The sequence below is a fragment of the Rhinolophus hipposideros genome (assembly GCF_964194185.1).
Source record: "Rhinolophus hipposideros genome assembly, chromosome: 14".
Classification (NCBI taxonomy): domain Eukaryota; kingdom Metazoa; phylum Chordata; class Mammalia; order Chiroptera; family Rhinolophidae; genus Rhinolophus; species Rhinolophus hipposideros.
The window spans coordinates 2,816,510-2,835,085 of record NC_138060.1 but is presented as its reverse complement, the minus strand read 5'-3'; the positions used below and the strand labels follow the sequence as shown (position 1 = coordinate 2,835,085).

Below are 18,576 nucleotides of genomic sequence, written 5' to 3'. Positions count from 1 at the left end.
AGAAACAAACAAAAAAAAAAAAAGAAAGAAAAAAGAAAGAAAAAGAAAAAACAACAACACACATATATATTTTTAGACAATTATCTCCAGAACTAAACAAGTCATATTTTCTGCAACTCCACACACACTCCCCGTGCCCACACATGGCGCCCACAGACTTCTCCACATTACAGCTGTGAACATTCACAATAGGGGCAGGTATCGCACTGTTTGTCAAATAACTTTCCACATAAGGTACAAGTGATCCAAAGTCACACATCTTGTGTCCAGAATCACAAAGCTAATCTCTAGTGGAAATCTGAAGAAGTTCAAGGAACGGGGAAAAATGCTTTCAAATGACTTATAATTTTCTGATTTCTTCACCATTCTTGGATTTATAATGTATTAGCTGGTTACATTTGAACACTATTAGTAAGAGTCTTCTCTTCAAAACCCTGTCCTCTGCTTTTCTTGTAGTTTCTAAGGTACTCCAAAAGTTACACAGTAAAGAGCACTGACAGTTATCAACCTCTATGAGCATCAGTTTCCATAGGTGAGCAGGGAACAGTAACAGGGGCGACCTCCCAGGGCTGTGACCATGAAATCAGTCACTAAGTGCATTGAAAGGACTGAGCACTGTGATTTCCATTGAAGGACTCAACCATCCCACAAATAGCCGTGGGTCTGCCATCGGCCAGGGCTCAGCACAAATCCATGGTGCTAATAGTGTTTAGCATTATGTCCCAAGGAGCTGAAAGCAGTGTAGCTGAGTTTTTCACCAGGATGACAGCAGTTTTAACCATTGCGACCTCTCCCTCTCAAGGAGGATCTTCTTTTCTCTTTCCTGGACCCTCCCTTCTGGTCTACTTGTCTCCTATCTCGAAATCATCCCTTCCATTTTTTGTCTGTCCCAATTGCAGTCTCTTACACTGTTTGGAGAGAGGAAGTGAGGGAGTGAGAGGAAGTGTTCTGAATTCAGACGAGGCTGGCCTACCAGACTCCCACTCGTTGACAATTAAGCATGCGCCAAACTGTTTCAGAAGAGGATACATGTAAAGACATGAGGAGTTCTTCTCTGTGACTGAATGTGGGCAAGTGTGTTAACAACAGAAAGGAAAAATGTGCCTTTCAGCCTGTCTTCACTGAAAGTTGGCATCATGAATGTTTCTACTAGAATTCAAAGTCTAGTGTTAGAAAATAACATGAAAAGGAAAACTTGTTCTTACTGAAATTAAAAAAAAAACCACACACACATTCTCTTCTTTTATATTCTCTGCTTTCTCTCATTTTTAAGGGGGACAGAGCGGATTCATAGGACTCATAGGCCTCACATTTTTTATTATGTATGCCAAAAAATAGGACAACCTTGGAGGTACACATCTTGACTGATATTTGCGTCTTTAAGAAATAAATCTGGCAATATCTTCAGCTATGTGCTTATAGGGAAATGACTCCAGCTCAAGCCTATTGGTCTCTGGAGACATTTCAATACTTTGAGCTTATCCACATGAAAGAAACCATGAAAAGGTGAGAATGGGTAGCATTTGCCCTTTCATCTATTTTCAAAGAAGACTTTTGGTTTCCCAGGGCTTAGGAACAGATTTGAACATTCATCTTCAGTCAGCATGATGAATCAGAGCCCACCCCTGGGAATCCAGGTTTCTGAGGTTTGGCCACTGCAAACCAGGACCCCACCAGGCCATCCTTCCAACTAGGTTCTCATCAGCCCCAGGGCGAGGCCGGCATAGCCTCGTGTGAAACCCCAAAGGATGGCGAGATGCGAGGCCTCCCCGCACCCCCTCTCTGTACCATGGTTATTCTCAGAACCACTTAGCCCCCATTGGAGGAGGGACGAGCCTTTGGTGGGAAGCGTCCTGCTTCTCGCTATGTAAACCAACTTCTATATGTTCATTAGGACTTGGTGAGGAAATGACCCCCATAAAGATAAGAAGCTTTCTGTAAAGGTTATAGGCATCTAGCTCTTCAGACTATAAAACACAGTAAAATTATTCCACCACTTCTATAGAGAAGCACAACAACAATTTCAATGGGACAGCGTAAGGCAGAAAAATCACTCAAGTCAGAACTGAATTTCTCACCCCCAGTTCTGTTCTCTGACACCACCAGGCAGACTGCCTGAAAAGCACAAAATTAATGCTCATCGTTGCAGTCGACACCTGCAAGCGTAGTCAGGTCTAGGAAAGAACGACGAACCTACCGTGCTCTCCTTGGGCACTTTCATCTTCCATACGCCACCCTTTGCATTACTGTCCTCTTCCCTGGATCAAAGACCAACATCTAAAGTTACACTCAAGGATTAAGTGGTTCTACACATATTTACTTTAACAACAGATGACATTGAAAACAAAAAAAAAAAACACCCAGTATTTTCCAATAAACTCTCCCTTAGTCCTTTGGAAATAGAAGCTGAAGAGGGTTGGGAGGGAAGAAAATGGAATTCAGTGACAGGGAGGGCAGGGGAGGTGATGGGACACCAGGTTCTCCTCGTCAAGGAGGTGGTGAGGAAAGGTTCCCGAGACCATCTGGGGATGGAAAAATTAATATAAATGCTCGTGTAAAGGCCTTTACATTTGAGTATCACAATCATGGCATCTCCTTGTCTGATTCTCGTACCAACTTTGTGTTGTGGGTCTATTAGAAGACCCAGCCCTGTGGTGAGAATTTGCTGTGTTTCCCTGTTTAGTATCTACTTCCTCTTCTGCTAAGGGCATCCCAATTTCGCTTTACAGAGCCACCTGTCCCCTACTCTTATGTCAGACCCGTTGAGAGAGGGATGATTCCACACCCTAGCTTCAAAGGTGGACTTGTGACCCACATTTGCCAAGAGAACACTGTCTCTTCTAGCATTTGTGACTAGCTAGGGATGGAAGGGTGACCCACGAGAGCCAATGAGAGCCAGCTCTGCCTTTCTACTGGGGCTAGTGAGTGCTGATGCTGACATCCTTATAGGGCGTAACATGAGCTGTTGTGAGCCATTTTGCCACCACAGATGGGACAGGCTGGAAATTAAACAAATGCAGAAGAAAGCAGAGTAAATCAATGAACAGCATCAGGTTCCTCATAACATTTGAGCACCCAGATCTGCCAGAAATCAGCCCTGCCCAGTGGACTTCTCAGTTACAAGGGCCAAAAAACTAATTTTCTCTCTCATGTTAGGTTCTTGTCATTTTCTACCAAAGGAGTTGAGGTACATTTTCATTTTATTAATGAGTACGTAACTTAGAACGGTTGAGGGACATAACACGGATTTATTACTAACTGTGACTCCAGCCTAGGCAAACTACCTTCATCACTACAACCAGCTACTGAAGGAGATTACCTTCCCTTGGGCCCTGAGCCATGGTCACCTCCAAGCTAAGGGGTCCATCCAGAGACGGTCTGAGGTGCCATGGTCATCGTTCAACCACCAGTAGATGTGGATACCACATCTGTCCCCCTGAGTTCCCACCGGCCTGCGAGCTTTTTCACTCCTCTGCCGGGGTCATTGTTGAACAAATGAAAGAACAAACCCAACTGACGCAACACCCTGTAGAGAGCACTGCTGAGGGCCTCTTGGTAGGGACACTTGGGGAGCTCGGCAGGGGGGCACTGGAACCTTCTCATTATCCTGGGCCCAAGGTGAAGGGCTTATTCCATAATTAAGTAATAGCTATAATCACTATCCAGCATCACCTGGAGAAAAGCGCCGTGGCCTTCCAAGTCAACGCGAAGTATTTGATGAGGTTTACCATCATTTCCCTCCCACCTTAACCTCAAATTAAGGTGAGACACTTACCAGAGTGGTCGCCTCTCTCCTCTCATTAAATGGTAACTACATCTCAAAGGCAGGCTAGTGACAGGAGGGATATTATTGTACACACTCCAGAATATCTTTAAAAGAAAAACACTTAGTTTAATATACCCAGTTTTGATTTTTCACTATGCAAGTAGATTATAAATTAATGAATTAAAGAAAAAAAATCAGATTCTCATTAAATCCTATCCAATCAAAATACATTTTTCTTGGTATTCTAATTTTCTGCTAGAAAATGTACCATAACGTTAAGGAATGTGCCTCGCTGAAGTCGGACCAAATTCTGTGCTCCAGGGTGCAGTGGTTATTAAGCAAACATTCCCAGCAGTGTATCTCCACATCAAACTGGGATCTTGCTAATTAGTAAGGATCTTACTAATGATTCTTCTGACAGGTAGATGGCATCGAACAGTCTGTAGTGCTGTACGTGCACTGATATATAATGCAGACGTGCTTCCTATAAAGCAGACTGTGTCTTCCTTCTAAGCCTGGAAGGAATCTGTTATGCTTTGGACTGCGGGTCAGGTCTCAAGGAAGACACAAAGAGGAGTCGCCTTAGGTGCGCTGTCCCTTTCCTCTTCCCTCCTAGAAGGAACAGGGAACAGCTCAGTTGCCCAAGATACAGGGTCTTATGGCTACTGTGTTCTCCTCAAATTCATATGGTGAAACCCTAACCCCCAATGGCGTAGTATTAGGAGGTGGGGCCTCTGGGAGGTAATTAGATCATAAGGGTGGAGCCTCCATGATGGCACCAGTACCCCTGTAAGAGGGACAGAGCCCATCTGTGTCCACCATGTGAGACTACACCGAGGAGATGGCTCGCTGCCTGTAAAGCAGGACCAGGGCTCTCACCAGACTCTGATCACGCTAGCACCCTGATCTTGGACTTCCAGCCTCTACAATCGGAAGGAATCGATGTTTGTAGTTTAAGCCACCTAGTCTATGGCGTTCTGTTAGCAGCCAGAACTAAAGAAGACACACAAAGCTAGTAGACAGAAACAGGTTATATAAAAACAAGAGTAACAGTAACAGAATAATAGTAATAGCAAGAATAGTGCCAGGTTGTGGGCTATGAACTTTTACCATGTTTATGTAATTTATCCTACTGACACCCTCATTAGGAGGTACAATTATTATCCTTGTTTTATTGATGAGAAAACCGAGACACAGAGACCAACCTGCCCACTGTTTGGTATGACCATCGGGCTTAGGTGGAGGGGTAAGTTTACAAAGAAGAAAATCCTTCCCAGTTTGTTTGGTCCGGGCCATAGAATCACTCTGTTCTGAATTCCATGCATAGCACTACTACACAAAGGAGAGATCTCATTCTGTGTGGGGAGGTAAGTAGAAGGTAACTGTCTGTGTCTCCTAGTGGGTCTGAAGACACCTGCACAAGTAATAGAACAATTAGAACGATGAAGCCCAGGGCATCATGAATGGAGTAGCATTGGTGGAATGAGATTTTATCTATGTTGAACGATAATCCTTACTTGTTGTTTGAGCCTGTCTTATGTAAAAATTAAAGCTGAATTAATTGCAAGAGCAGCAACAATAAACTGTAAGATAAAACTGAAGGCAAAAACCTACCTGCTAGCAGATTTATTATGTCTTGGATCCCTTGTATGAAAGAAGTGCCAACGCGGCGAGTAGCTGAAAACAGATCTGCAGTAACAAGAGGTCCTCAAACACTACGGGTCCCTAGGGGAGGACTGAGGCACCCCAAAATATGTCTTTTGGGATACTGATGGTTCAAGATGGTTATTTTTAAGAGACAAAAGACTCAGAAGGACCCTTTGCCCCTCCCCACGCCCTGCCTGAAGGATCAGGTACGAGAACCTGCTTCAGGAAGGCAGCCTTAGCATATTCACCTCAGCTCACATGAATTAAGTGTGGCCGACAGGGAGCATCCAAGCAAGTGTGTGTGTCCCATTCCCCTCCGTGTCCCATTGTTTCTGGGTGGCCCCGCAGGAATTTGTTTACACGTTTGCTCATTCTCATCTACCTGAACTGCCTACTTTCTCTTTGAAGTCCCAGACCCCTGCGCCCTCTCCTTAGTCCACAATGGCATACAAGCCTCAACTGTCCCATGAGTCCTCGAGTCTCATATTCTTTTGGAAACCCCGTATGTACATACAAAATGTTAGGTCATTTCCTCCTGTTAGTCTGCGTCACGTTAATTTTCTTAGTCCAGTCAGTGGGAGGAAAATTATTTTTCTGCCCCACAGTTCTGGTGAGCCAGACAGAGCTCTCTGGCTGGAATACTGCTAGCTCCCAGAGGCAGCTGAAACTGAGAGATCATGGAAGTCTGACTTACAGCTGGCAGGAGATAAGCATTCTTACCTGTCAACCTCCCAAAGTTAGAAGTGGTGAGAATCCTTTTTCTCTCTTCTAAATTTTGCTTGGCAGGAGAAAATATGTATTTCTGAAGCTAGCTTCTTGGGCCTAGCAACCACTGGGTCTTTCTTTTTCTATTGATCTTTTCTCTCAGAGATTGTCGTCGTTTTTTTGTCTATGTCTCTTGTCTGTGTCCTAAGAGGTTGGCTTGTGACCAGCAAACATATTTTCTCTGGTCTCCAACATCTGGAAAGTGCACTTACTGGGGTGTATCTGGTGGCCTATTGAACAGATTGGGGTTCCAAGCATCTGTTTTGTCTGACTGTACCAGCTCTTAGAGAATTTGTCGTGAGAGACCTCAGCCCACAAGGGGTCTTTGAAATCTCAACCTTTGTCACTTGTGAGTGCTGGAAAAATCCCATTCCAGTAGTACCTGCCCAGTGCCACAAATTAGCAGGTTTGTGGCTGGAGGTATCTCACATTTTTATCAGAGACCAGAAACATGGTACCCACTATGCCATCCTAACTATCTATCCAACAAAAGTCTTTGTTTTGTCTGTTTGGGGGAGTGAAGTTTTAGCTCACAAGGGCTGTACTGTCTGTGCCCATTGCAGGGACACCTGTAGCATCCATATTAAAAATTTACTCTAAGCCTGGCAAGCTATCTCTTTCCAGAAAAAGCATTATTGGTTTAAGTTACTATTGAGATTAATAGATCCTACCATCAATGGCCTGATGATGGATTCTTTGAATTAGAAAAACTTCTAAACTGGAAATATTTTAGAGAGCTCTCTGTAAACAGCTGTTTGGTACCTATAGACCAAATTTTAAAAGCAGATACAAAGAAATATAACGACTAGCCTTACAAACAAAAATAATTAGGTAAGCCTTACTGAATTTGCTGTCTCAGATTCCCTTCATGGGTCTCATAGATACTAATAAAGATATTAGGTTAATTAACAAGAGAATTGGGAAAAATCAAAGGGAGAGTCAAAGGATGCTTCCCAACAAGTTGGAAATTTATAGAAATTTATAGAAGGTTATTGAGAAACGAAGCGAAAAATACTTGATGGGGCAAAACAAAGAGGAAACTGTGTGGGAAAAGTCACAGGACTTGTCTCAGCAAGGTGGAAATCTTTAGATAGTAATTAATAGTGGAACAAATAAAACATATTGATGGGGTTAAGACAAAGGTTTGAATAGAGCACTGGCAAAGGCTGGGCAGGCCAAAGGAACCCCGCTGGTCCTCAACACTAAGGGGCCCTGAATAAGTCTACGCTGTTTATCCCAGTTTGGAAAAATGGAAAAAGCTGGAAGCACAGGTTACAATGGGAGGCATGACCAGCAATTGCTTGGGGCAGCAGTCAGGCCAGCTAATCAAGTTACTCCTTGCTACAGGCCCCTGCACAAACTGTGCTACCAAAGCCACAGTGAAGCCATGATTCAGATGACAGTGAGATTAGCAGAATGTAAAGATGTAATGGTTAAGGTTATGAAAATGTGGACGGAAAAGGGGGCACAGGTTAAACCTGACAAGCTCAGGAGACTGAAAATAACCACACAGCATGACATGAACATAAAAATTCCTAACTAAGGTGGGCCAGCGGAAGTCACATCTTTAGCCTGAAGCTTCCTTGACAAAGGGCAATCTTTACCTTAAGTGAGCCTGTCTATTGTCTTTTTGCATCTAGGATAACCTGCCCTTGGAATGTCAGTAATCCCTTTTTTCTCAGCCAGAGCTGGAAATACATAACCCCACATTGTTATTTTTGTCCCATGATTACCATCTCTACATGTGCTGTAAAAAGTCAACTATTAACTATCCTGTACCCACCTATGTGAAAGAAGCACCTGTCTCTCCAATTTACCTTTATCCAATTCCAGAGATTTCCCCGCTTTGCTTTCTCCCACCCCCTTAGTCTACCCCCAATGGATTTCATGTAACCGTCCTCCTTTGATTCTAATGTATAAAATAAGCTGCAAACCACCATTTTGCAGAGCACTTTCTCAATCTGTTGAGATTTTGCTTCCTGGCAATTGTCAGTTTGGCTCAAATAAACTCTTACAAGCTTTTTCTTTGGCTGGATGCTTTTTCGTCGACAAAAATTATAATGTTTAAAGAGGACTTATGTAAAGAAGCTATATTAGCTTTACCTGAATGTTTTATGGACATGGATAGTAGGTGTAGCTTAGGAACACTTTTCCCACCCGTATTGTCAAACTGAAACTTGTTGATTAAGTCTTTTTGAAGACTCTAGATAGGCAACATAAGAGTTGATGAAATTAAGGTAAAAGTTCCTAGGAAAACTAGCATATTTGAATTGGCTTTAAGTGAAGGGATTGTGTCTTTTACCTGATTGTACTATGGAGATGGAATTTTTATCTGATCGGGGAGCATTTCCAGTACCTAGTATTGGAAAGCAGAAGGCACGTAAATCTGCCCTTCAGCAATATTAATTAGACACACCAAATGGGAATCAGTAAGATGCCTGGAGACATAATGTAAAACAGAAGCTATGGGCTTCTATCAGGGGCTGATAGGAAAAGATTTTTTTAAGCTTGTAACTTGGATACTTTCTCTGTGCCTTTATGAAGTAGATTTTTCTACCCCCATCTTCTCTAGGACCTAAGAGCCATTCCTTAAGATGCAAATGATTCTTGGAAATTAGGCAAGTGAAAAAAATCTTAAGTCTTCTCTATAAATATTAGTAACTCTGGGTTTGTTGGTCTGTATGTTTTACGTATAACATGGTATTTTCTACCTCTGGATGGTACTGCTAATTTCTAAAAGAGCTTTATTTAATTGGCATAAACAAACAAGCACTTAAAAAGTCTCAAAAAAATAATAATAGAAAGTAACCCAAATACTTTTCAGGATCACATGATCTGGGAAAATATTTGATATTAAAACTGGTTTAAGTTTGGTTTGGTTAAAAGACACGACTTTAGAGTTATCAATATTAAACATATTTTTATTTTACCTGGGTTTACAAAAATAAGTTCACATTATCTATTACAAAATTTGTCAGCAGGAAACATAGCTAGTGTAATAACTGACTTTATCTGATGTCTTATGGAGTTTTTATGAATAATCTAAATATAATTGTTAAAGAATAAATTAAATAAATAGAAATAGAAATAAAAGATTATGGGTGAAACTTTTTACAATAACTATATGGTATATGCACTTCAAAATAGTATTCCAAAATCTTTCGTAACTTGAAAACTTAGACTTTTGTTAACTTAGATGACGGAAATTATTGAATACATAGATCACTTCCAAATAAGATAAAATGCTGAAACACGAATTATTATTAAGTCTAAATTGACCTAATTTTCTTATTACAAAGAAACTAAAAGATAAATTCAGATCTGTTAACAAATATGTTTTGTGATTTGTTGAGAAAGCATGTCTTTCTAAAAATTATGAAATATATTTGCCAGTAAAAGAGCCTGTTTCTTGAAATTATAAAATTTTCCAACCTAAAAAGTACTGATGTAATAGTTCACAATTACTTAGTTTTCATTAGAAATTGAGGTTTTTAGGGGTTAAAAATTCCAATAAACATAATTGAAACTACTAGGAATAATGAGGGAAACAACTTCGAATGCAAGGACATAATATGTTTTTAGTAATAGAAGGTATAAGGTATGGAAAAGCATTTTGAGGATATTATAAGAAAATGGTTTTCCCTAAAATAAGTTAGTTATTTTTGAATGGGTAAGAGAACAACAGACAAGGTAAATTGGACAAGGAAAGTTGTACAAGGTTTATAGAAAGGAATCTCAAGAAAGGAAATTTTTTGTGTGATTAAGCTGAATAAAATTGGAATAAATTTAATTAAGTTAATTTAAATATCAAAAGAAAGCTGATACAGAATTAAGAGTTTGGTCCTGTTTCATTCTGTTAAAAGGACAAAGTTATCTTGTACTGTTGGTTTGATCCTGATAAGATATTGTGAAAAGTTTTCCTCCTAGGAAGCAAAGATTTCATATTTTATAAAAATAATTTTGTGTTTTATGTTGTCTTAATCAGGTTCTTGATAACTTCAGAAAACCGAATCTTCTCAATAGTAAGAGCAAACATTTTGCTAACAATTATGTAAACTTCTGTTTTTCTTTGAAATCTTTTATTGTCACTTTTTAATTTTTTTTATTAAAGTTTATTGGGGTGACAATTATTAGTAAAGTTGCATAAGTTTCAGGTATACAATTCTGTAATACATCATCTATATATCACATTGTGTGTTCACCACCCAGAGTCAGTTCTTCCATCACCTTTTGATGCCATTTATCCTCTTCTATGACCCCGCCCCCTTACCCTCTGGTAACCACTAAACTGTTGTCTGTGTCTATGAGTTTTTGTTTCTTTGTCTTGTTCATTTGTTGCTTTCAGTGTTATATCCCACATATAAGTGAAGTCATATTGTTGGGATGGTTTTTTCCTGCAGGCCCCCGCTAAGAGCTCCATCCCCCCTTATTGGAGCTGTCTCCTGCAGGCCCCCCCCTCCCCCCAAGAGCTCCATCCCCTTATCGGAGCTGTCTCCCGCAGGCACTATGATTAGAGACCTCCCTGTCAAGCAATGTTGAGGGATCACAGCTGCTAAGGACGGACCTCCCTGGCACCCCGGCCAGATTTCCCCCACAACCCGGAGGCCTAATACTATAAAACAAAGCACCCGACCCCAGTAAGTGCTCAGTCTTTGGGAACAAGCCCGCTGAGCCCGCAGGCTTAATAAAGTTGTTCTCCCTGATCTCTGCGTGTTGCTTCAGTCTCTCGGTCCTGGTCATTTTTCCGCAACAATATGGTTCTTGATTTTTTTCTGACTTATTTCGTTTAGCATGATAATCTCAAGATTCATCCATGTTGTCACAAATATCAGTATTTCATCTTTTCTTATGGCCAAGTAATATTTGATTGTGTATATATGTACCACATCTTGTTGCATTAATTTTTCTATTGCCTTTTTTGTTCTTCATTTCATTTAATTCTTCTCTAATTTTTATTATTTACTTCTTTTTGCTAACTTTGGGTTTCACTTGTTCGTCTTTTTCTAGTTCTTTAAGATGTAATGTTAGGTTGTTTATTTGGCATTTTTCTTGTTTCTTGAGATAGGCCTGTAATGATATAAATTTCCCTCTTAATATTGCTTTTGCTGTATCCCAATAATTTTGATATGATGTATATTCATTCTCATTTGTTTTTATGTATCTTTTGATCTCTCTCTCCCCCCCCTTTTTTTTTTAACAGCTTTTACTAAGTAAGAAGTCTTTTTTTTTTTTTAACATTTTTTATTTGGGAATATTGGGGAACAGTGTGTTTCTCTGGGGCCCATCAGTTCCAACTCATTGTCCTTCAATCCAGCTGTGGAGGGCGGAGCTCAGCTCCACGTCCAGTCGCCATTTTTTCAATCTTTAGTTGCAAGCCCACCATCCCTTGTGGGAATTGAACCAGCAACTTTGCTGTTGAGAACTCGTACTCTAAACAACTGAGCCATCCCGCCGCCCCTCCAGAAGCTCAGTGGCAGCTCACTGCCTTCAATCTAATTGTGGAGGACACAGCTCACTGGCCCATGAGGGAATCAAACCAGCACCCCTGTTGTTCAGAGCTCACGCTCTAACCAACTGAGCCATCCAGCCACCCCTTGATCTTTCTTATTATTTCTTCTTGACCCGGTTGTTCTTTAATAGCATGTTGTTTAATCTCCATGTATTTGTGGTTTTTCCTGCTTTCTTTCGCAGTTGATTTCCAGTTTCAAAGCATTGTGGTCGGAGAGTATGCTTGGTATGATTTCAATCTTCTTAAATTTTCTGAGGTTACTTTTGTGTCCCAATGTATGGTCTATCCTTGAGAATGTTCCATGTACACCAGAAAAGAATGTATGGTCTGGTGTTCTAGGATGAAATGCTCTGTAAATATCAATTTTGTCCATTTGGTCTAATGTGTCACTTAAGGCTGATATTTCCTTACTGATTTTCTGTTTGGATGGTCTATGTATAACTGTCAATGGCATATTTAGGTCTCTTACTATAATTGTGTTTTTGTCAGTTTCTCCCTTTAGTTCTGTTAGTAGTTGCTTTGTATATTTTGGTGCTCCCTGATTGGGGGCATATATATTGATAAGTGTTATGTCTTCTTATTGTATTTTCCACTTTATCATTGTATAGTCCCCTTTATCATTACGTCCCCATTATACATTATTATGAAATGTCCATTTTTGTCTCTTGTTACCTTTTTATCCTGAAGTCTGTTTCATCTGATATAAAGTATGGCTACACCCACTTTTCTCTGGATGCCATTTGCTTGGAGTATCGTTTTCCACCCTTTAACTTTGAGTCTATATATGTCCTTGTGACTGAGATATGTCTGTTAAAGGCAGCATATGGTTGGGATTTGTTTTTTTGATCCAATTTGCTATTCTGTGCCTTTTTAATTGGTGAGTTCAGTCCATTTATATTTGGGGTGATTACTGATATCTGAGGATTTCCTAAAGCCATTCTATCTTTTGTTTTTTGGTAGCTCAGTGTCACTATTGTTGCTTTTGTCTTTGTGTTTCTGTCTGTTATGTTAGTTTGGTGGTATTCTATGATTTTTTCCCTCTGTTTCCTCTTATTTTATGTGTCTCAGTTCTAGAATTTTTTTGGTTTGTTTTTTTGAGTGGTTACCATTAAGTTTATGTGAAAGAAAGTTTCATATGTATAGGCCTTTTTCTTCAGCACGCATCTTATTTCCATTCCCCTTGGCAAATTCAGACCTTTACCCTCTCTGCTTTTATGTTTTTCTTGTCACAAATTATCCCTATTTATGCTGTGAGTTCACTTCTGAGTTGCAGTAGCAAACTGTCTTCTTCTCTTTTTCTTTTTTTTAGTTTTTATCTCTTTTACTCTTTATGTTAAGTGCATAGTGCCCTGTTCTGTGCAGGGATTGCCATTTCCTGCTTCTGTCTGTTAGTAATCTTGCTCATAGTTTTGTATCCTTTTGTCTTTTTGTTTCAGGTCAAATAGCCTCCTTCAGTATTTCCTGTAATACAGGCCTGTAGTAGAAAATTCCCTCAGCTTCTGTATATCTGGAAAAGTCTTTATTCCTCCTTCATATCTAAAGGATAATTTTGCAGGATAAATTATTCTTGGCTGGTAATTTCTCTTTTTCAATAGTTTGAATATTTGATTCCATTCCCTCCTGGTTTGTAGAGTTTCTGCTGAAAAGTCTGATAATGATCTAACTGGCTTTTCTTTGTAGGTTACTGTCTTCTTTTCCTTGGCTTCCTTTTTTTTTTTTTTTTTGTCATTAATTTTTGACAGCTTCAATACAATGTACCTTGGAGAAGGCCTGCTAGGATTGAGGTAATTATGTGTTCTGTTTGCTTCTTGGATTCGGCAGTTCAGTTCTTTCCTTAAGTTTGGGAAGTTCTCGTCGACTATTTGAATACACTCTCTGTTTCCTTCTTCCTTTCTTCCCCTTCTGGTATACCCATTATTCTTATATTCCTCTCTCTGATGAAGTCAGATAGTTCTTGTAGAGTCCTTCATTTCTTTGAACCCTCAAATTTCTCTCTCTTCTTCCATCTGTGACATTTCTAGATTTCCATCTTTCATACCACTAATTATTTCCTCCATCTGGTCAGTTCTACTTCCTAAGCTGGCTATTTCATTCTTCATCTGTTTTATTGAGTTCTGCAGCTCCAGAATTTCTATTTCTTTTTAAAGTTTCAATCTCTTTGGTAAATATTCATTTTGTTGATTTGATTTCTGAGTTCATTAAACTGCCTATATGAGTCTTCTTTCATCTGAGTTTTTTCAGAACTGCAATCTTGAATTCTCTGTCATTTAAGTCACATTTCCATGTCTTTAAGTTTATCTTCTGAGGATTTTTCATTTTCTTTCTGAGCTGCCTTGTTACCTTGGTTATTTATGGTAATTAATGGATTATTTATCTTCTTGGGCATCTACAGGACTGAATTGTGCATCAGGTTAATATACAGATGTCTTTTGCTTTCCAGTAGGTAGCACTGGAGTGTTTTATTTTCTCTCGTGCTGCAGCATTTTATTTTCTCTTGCGCTGTTCAGGTTTCTCACATGATGGGAGATTTTGTGGGGAGGTGTGCTTCTCCTCTGTGGCTAGGTTGCCTCGGTCTCAGCGCACCACCCCCATGGGAGGATGTGGTAGGCAATGGGGTTCTGAGCCTCTGAAATCTCAGTGCTGTTCCTGCAGCCAGATGCTGAGCTGTGTGCCTCAGCAGCCTTGGGTGCCCCTGCTGCAATCAGCTGTGAAAGAAGGGGGCGGGGTGGGCTGGGAGAGGCAGCTGGTGTGTTTGTGGCTTAGTTCTCTTCCAAGTAATGGTGACTGCCAGACCACAGCTGCCTCACCCCTATAGGTTCTCCCTTGTCACTGGGATTAGCCACACTGCGTGTCTGCTGCTAGGAACTGTCTCTCCAGTTCTCAGGGCTGTAGATATTCTGCTCTTTAATCCAACATTGCTACCATTTTTTCTGGGGCCCACTGCTAACATTGGGAGGGAGTAGGGGAGGCAAGCTCTGGGACGGTGGGGAGAGGCGACCAGGCTCTATGGCTTTGTTTTCTGCCTGGCAGTGAGGCCTGTTAGACTGAAGCTGTCCCATTTCTGTATTCAGTGTTTTCCCTAAGGCCTCTGCCATATTATATGCTGATCCCTCAGGCAGAATTGCTGTGGCCACAGAGAGTACACCTGTAGTATCAATTCTCCCCTCTCCCAGGACCACAGTGAGTTCCAGGCGGCGTCCTGCAGCCCTCTATCTCTGCACTTCTCCTTTCCTTCCTCCCCTATTTGCCCCAATTCAGCCACCTTCAGCTGTTTCAATGTGTGGATCTCTCAGATAGGTTTGTGTGTTATGTAGGAAATCCTTTGTTGAATTACAGATGTTCAATTTGTTCAACTTTAAGGGGAGATATCATGGAGAACCTCTCATGCCACCATGTTTCTTATTGTCACTTTTTTTTTTAAGTGGGTTAATTATTGTTTCATAATGACCTGTGATCTTTTCAGTTAAATTTTATTATGCTTGACAAACTTCCCAAAATTCAAATTTAAATAAAATATTTTTTCTTAACCTGAAAATAACTTTGAGAGTTTCCAAAAAGGGCCACTGGAACATTTCAAAGAATCTCTTTCTTTATAAAAGAGAAAAAATAAACTACTTAGGTTTATTTGACAACTTAAATTGCATGGGGTGCATTGTCCAACAAGTTTAGACAAACTTCTAAGGTATATTGTATGGGTAAATGAGGGCTGTAAACTAAATGAATAGTTGTGGCTATGGGAAACTCAAGATGGCTGCTTGGTGTTTCTTGGCTCCCTGGGAAACTCCATTTTTTGTTTTTTGCTTTCCTTCATCCATCACAGTACATTTAAGTTGGATTTCATTCAACATTTAGTATGGGTTTTCGATATGGTTTTGTTGTTGCATGTATATGTTCTGGATGTGTTGAAGCTTTCCTCTGCTGCAAGGCTGATGCCCTCACAGTGGCAAAGAAACTGTTAGAAAAGATATTTTCCACCATCTACAATCTCTAGAGATCAAGGAATCAACTTCACTGAGTAAATCATAGAAGCCTTGATGTAGGACTTATAAACTTTTTGGAATTATCACTCCCCATATCAACCTCAATCATCATGCAAGATCGAGAGAGCCAATGGAAAAACTGGATTCAAGCAGAACAAGCCTTATTTTTATGTGGGACTGAATGAACTGGTGATTAATCTTTTGTGACTTTTGTTTGGAACATTGCTGATGTTTTTCCAGGTATAAGGAAACTTGTTTCTCTTAAGCTACTTAGGACTTAGAGCAGTTTGGTAAATTATACTTTTATGAGCAGAATTGAAGTATTTATCTCTTTCTCCATACTTCATTCCTCCAGAATTCAGACACTCTCATTGAGTATTCTTATTTTCATGACAATACTGTTATTTGCATAAGTTCAATAAGAATCTGTTCTCCTTGTAACAGGACATAATTGGAAACATTGGTTGTATTACCAAGGCTCTGGCAGGAATGTCATTTTTGAAAGAGGGATGCATAGACTCAGGTATTATGAGAAAGCTTTCAGGATCTAGATTGACTGTGAAAGCCAATAAAGCCTACTTGGAAATACTGGCTTGGAAACTTGCTTACAGGGTTCCCAGCAACCTACCAGGTAAGTGAGGAATGACACTTCCTGGAAAGTGCAGGAAACTCAAGATATTTTAGGGACTTCAAGAAAACAGGAATTCAGGCCGGCCCGGTGGCTCAGGCGGTTAGAGCTCCATGCTCCTAACTCCGAAGGCTGCCAGTTCGATTCCCACATGGGCCACTGGGCTCTCAACCACAAGGTTGCCAGTTCAACTCTTTGAGTCCCATTCCCCCAAAAGGGATGGTGGGCTCCGCCCCCGGCAACTAAGATTGAACACGGCACCTTGAGCTGAGCTGCCTCCCGGATGGCTCAGTGGGGCTCAGTTGGTTGGAGCGTGTCCTCTCAACCTCAAGGTTGCCGGTTTGAGTCCCGCAAGGGATAGTGGGCTGCGCCGCCTGCAACTAGAAACGGCAACTGGACCTGGAGCTGAGCTGCGCCTCCACAACTAAGACTGAAAGGACAACAACTTGACTTGGAAAAAAGGCCTGGAAGTACACACTATTCCCCAATAAAGTCCTGTTCTCCTTCCCCAATAAAATCTTAAAAAAAAAGAAAAAAAGAAAGAAAACAGGAATTCATCCAAATCTATAGGTATTACGTCCTTGGTATCACTTTTCTGGCCTTCAGAGGCCTTTTAAAGTCCAATCTAGAGATTCCTTATGAACAATGCCAGTAACGCAGATTGAAAAGAGCCTATATGATCAATTGGTATTCTTATACTTATAAAAATAAACGGGCCAAGTTTATTGAAGCTAGACCTACTTGCAAATGAATTAGTCTTAATTTGGCTATCTTTGGCAAAAATGGAAGGTAATTTTAGAGAGAAAAAAATTGTGTTTTAGTAGAAAGCATAATGCACTTATGGATATTAAATTCTACTCTTGTTAACTTCTTTGAGATTTTTGTTATTTATCTGTAAACTGGACTGGATCCTCTAACATTTGGCTGCAACTCTCCAAACTAATGTTTCCAATTTCCTCCCATCCTTTTGACTTGGAATCATTGAGAACTAAAACCGCCCCTTTTCCTGGAGCTCTGTAAATGGCAACTAGACAACTTGACACAAACTTTGGAGAAAGCACCACAACAGCTCATATATGGACAGTCTTTGTGCCTGATGGTGTATAAGCCACTTAGAAACTTTGCCTGAACACCTGATGACATCATCAGAGACATTTTAAACTGCAAAGATGCTTTGAGCCTGACATCTTGACTCATAGCCTCCAAGCTCAGAAACTGGTTTATAATTTGCTCTAATCGTTAACCTTTATTTTTTTTTTGTTTCCATAAAAATGCCTCTTGTTAAATACCTGACTGTTTGCCTCCACAATATAAGCCTAACTTTAGGAGACCACGTGCATCACTGTCTCCTGAAATGAGACATGATTTAACTGAACTGAGCTATTCTCAGGACTGAGTAATTGGTCAATGAAATATGGAGCAACCTACTAATTTAGCTTTTGGACTGAGAGACTTATTCAAAGTTTCAAAGGCAGGACTGAGGGGGCCCAGAGTTTCTCACCCCAAAATATGCTTTTTGGGATATTGATGGTTCAAGATGGTTATTTTTAAGAGACAAAAGACTCAGAAGGACCCTTTGCCCCTCCCCACGCCCTGCCTGAAGGATCAGGTACGAGAACCTGCTTCAGGAAGGCAGCCTTAGCATATTCACCTCAGCTCACATGAATTAAGTGTGGCCGACAGGGAGCATCCAAGCAAGTGTGTGTGTCCCATTCCCCTCCGTGTCCCATTGTTTCTGGGTGGCCCCGCAGGAATTTGTTTACACGTTTGCTCATTCTCGTCTACGTGAACTGCCTACTTTCTCTTTGAAGTCCCAGACCCCTGTGCCCTCTCCTTAGTCCACAATGGCATACAAGCCTCAACTGTCCCATGAGTCCTCGAGTCTCATATTCTTTCGGAAACCCCGTATGTACATACAAAATGTTAGGCCATTTCCTCCTGTTAGTCTGCCTCACGTTAATTTTCTTAGTCCAGTCAGAAGTTAGAAAGGTGGGAGGAAAATTATTTTCCATGCCTACAATTTCTAGCCTATAAGTGGTTTGCTCTTAATGCAAAGAATAAGATTTCTACAACATTTCAGTTTCTGCCTAGTGTGCACATGAAAAGATAGAGCTGGAATTTGAAGTCAGGTAGTTTGATTCCAAAACCTGTGTTCTTAACCTGTAAGCGAGTTCTTTTGAAGATATTACTGTGTGTTTTTGGCACGTCTTTCTCCCATCCTGGAAGCCGTGGATCAGGTCACGGAGTCACAGAGTGAGGAAATGTTTAAAGACGTTTTCCC

General features: G+C 40.6%; 1 protein-coding gene across 3 annotated transcripts in view; it reads right to left on the bottom strand.

Moving 5' to 3' along the window:
* EIF4E3 (eukaryotic translation initiation factor 4E family member 3) overlaps positions 1-18,576 on the bottom strand; it is a 135,593-nt gene that overhangs the window by 58,007 nt on the left and 59,010 nt on the right. For all 3 annotated transcript variants that reach the window (XM_081071692.1, XM_081071690.1, XM_081071691.1), the window contains 2 exons: positions 3,776-3,870; positions 2,198-2,258 (listed from right to left, as the gene is read on the bottom strand). In XM_081071692.1, the coding sequence (XP_080927818.1) occupies positions 2,198-2,258; positions 3,776-3,801 (87 nt within the window). In that variant the 5' untranslated portion in view covers positions 3,802-3,870. The remainder of the gene's footprint in view (positions 1-2,197; positions 2,259-3,775; positions 3,871-18,576) is intronic.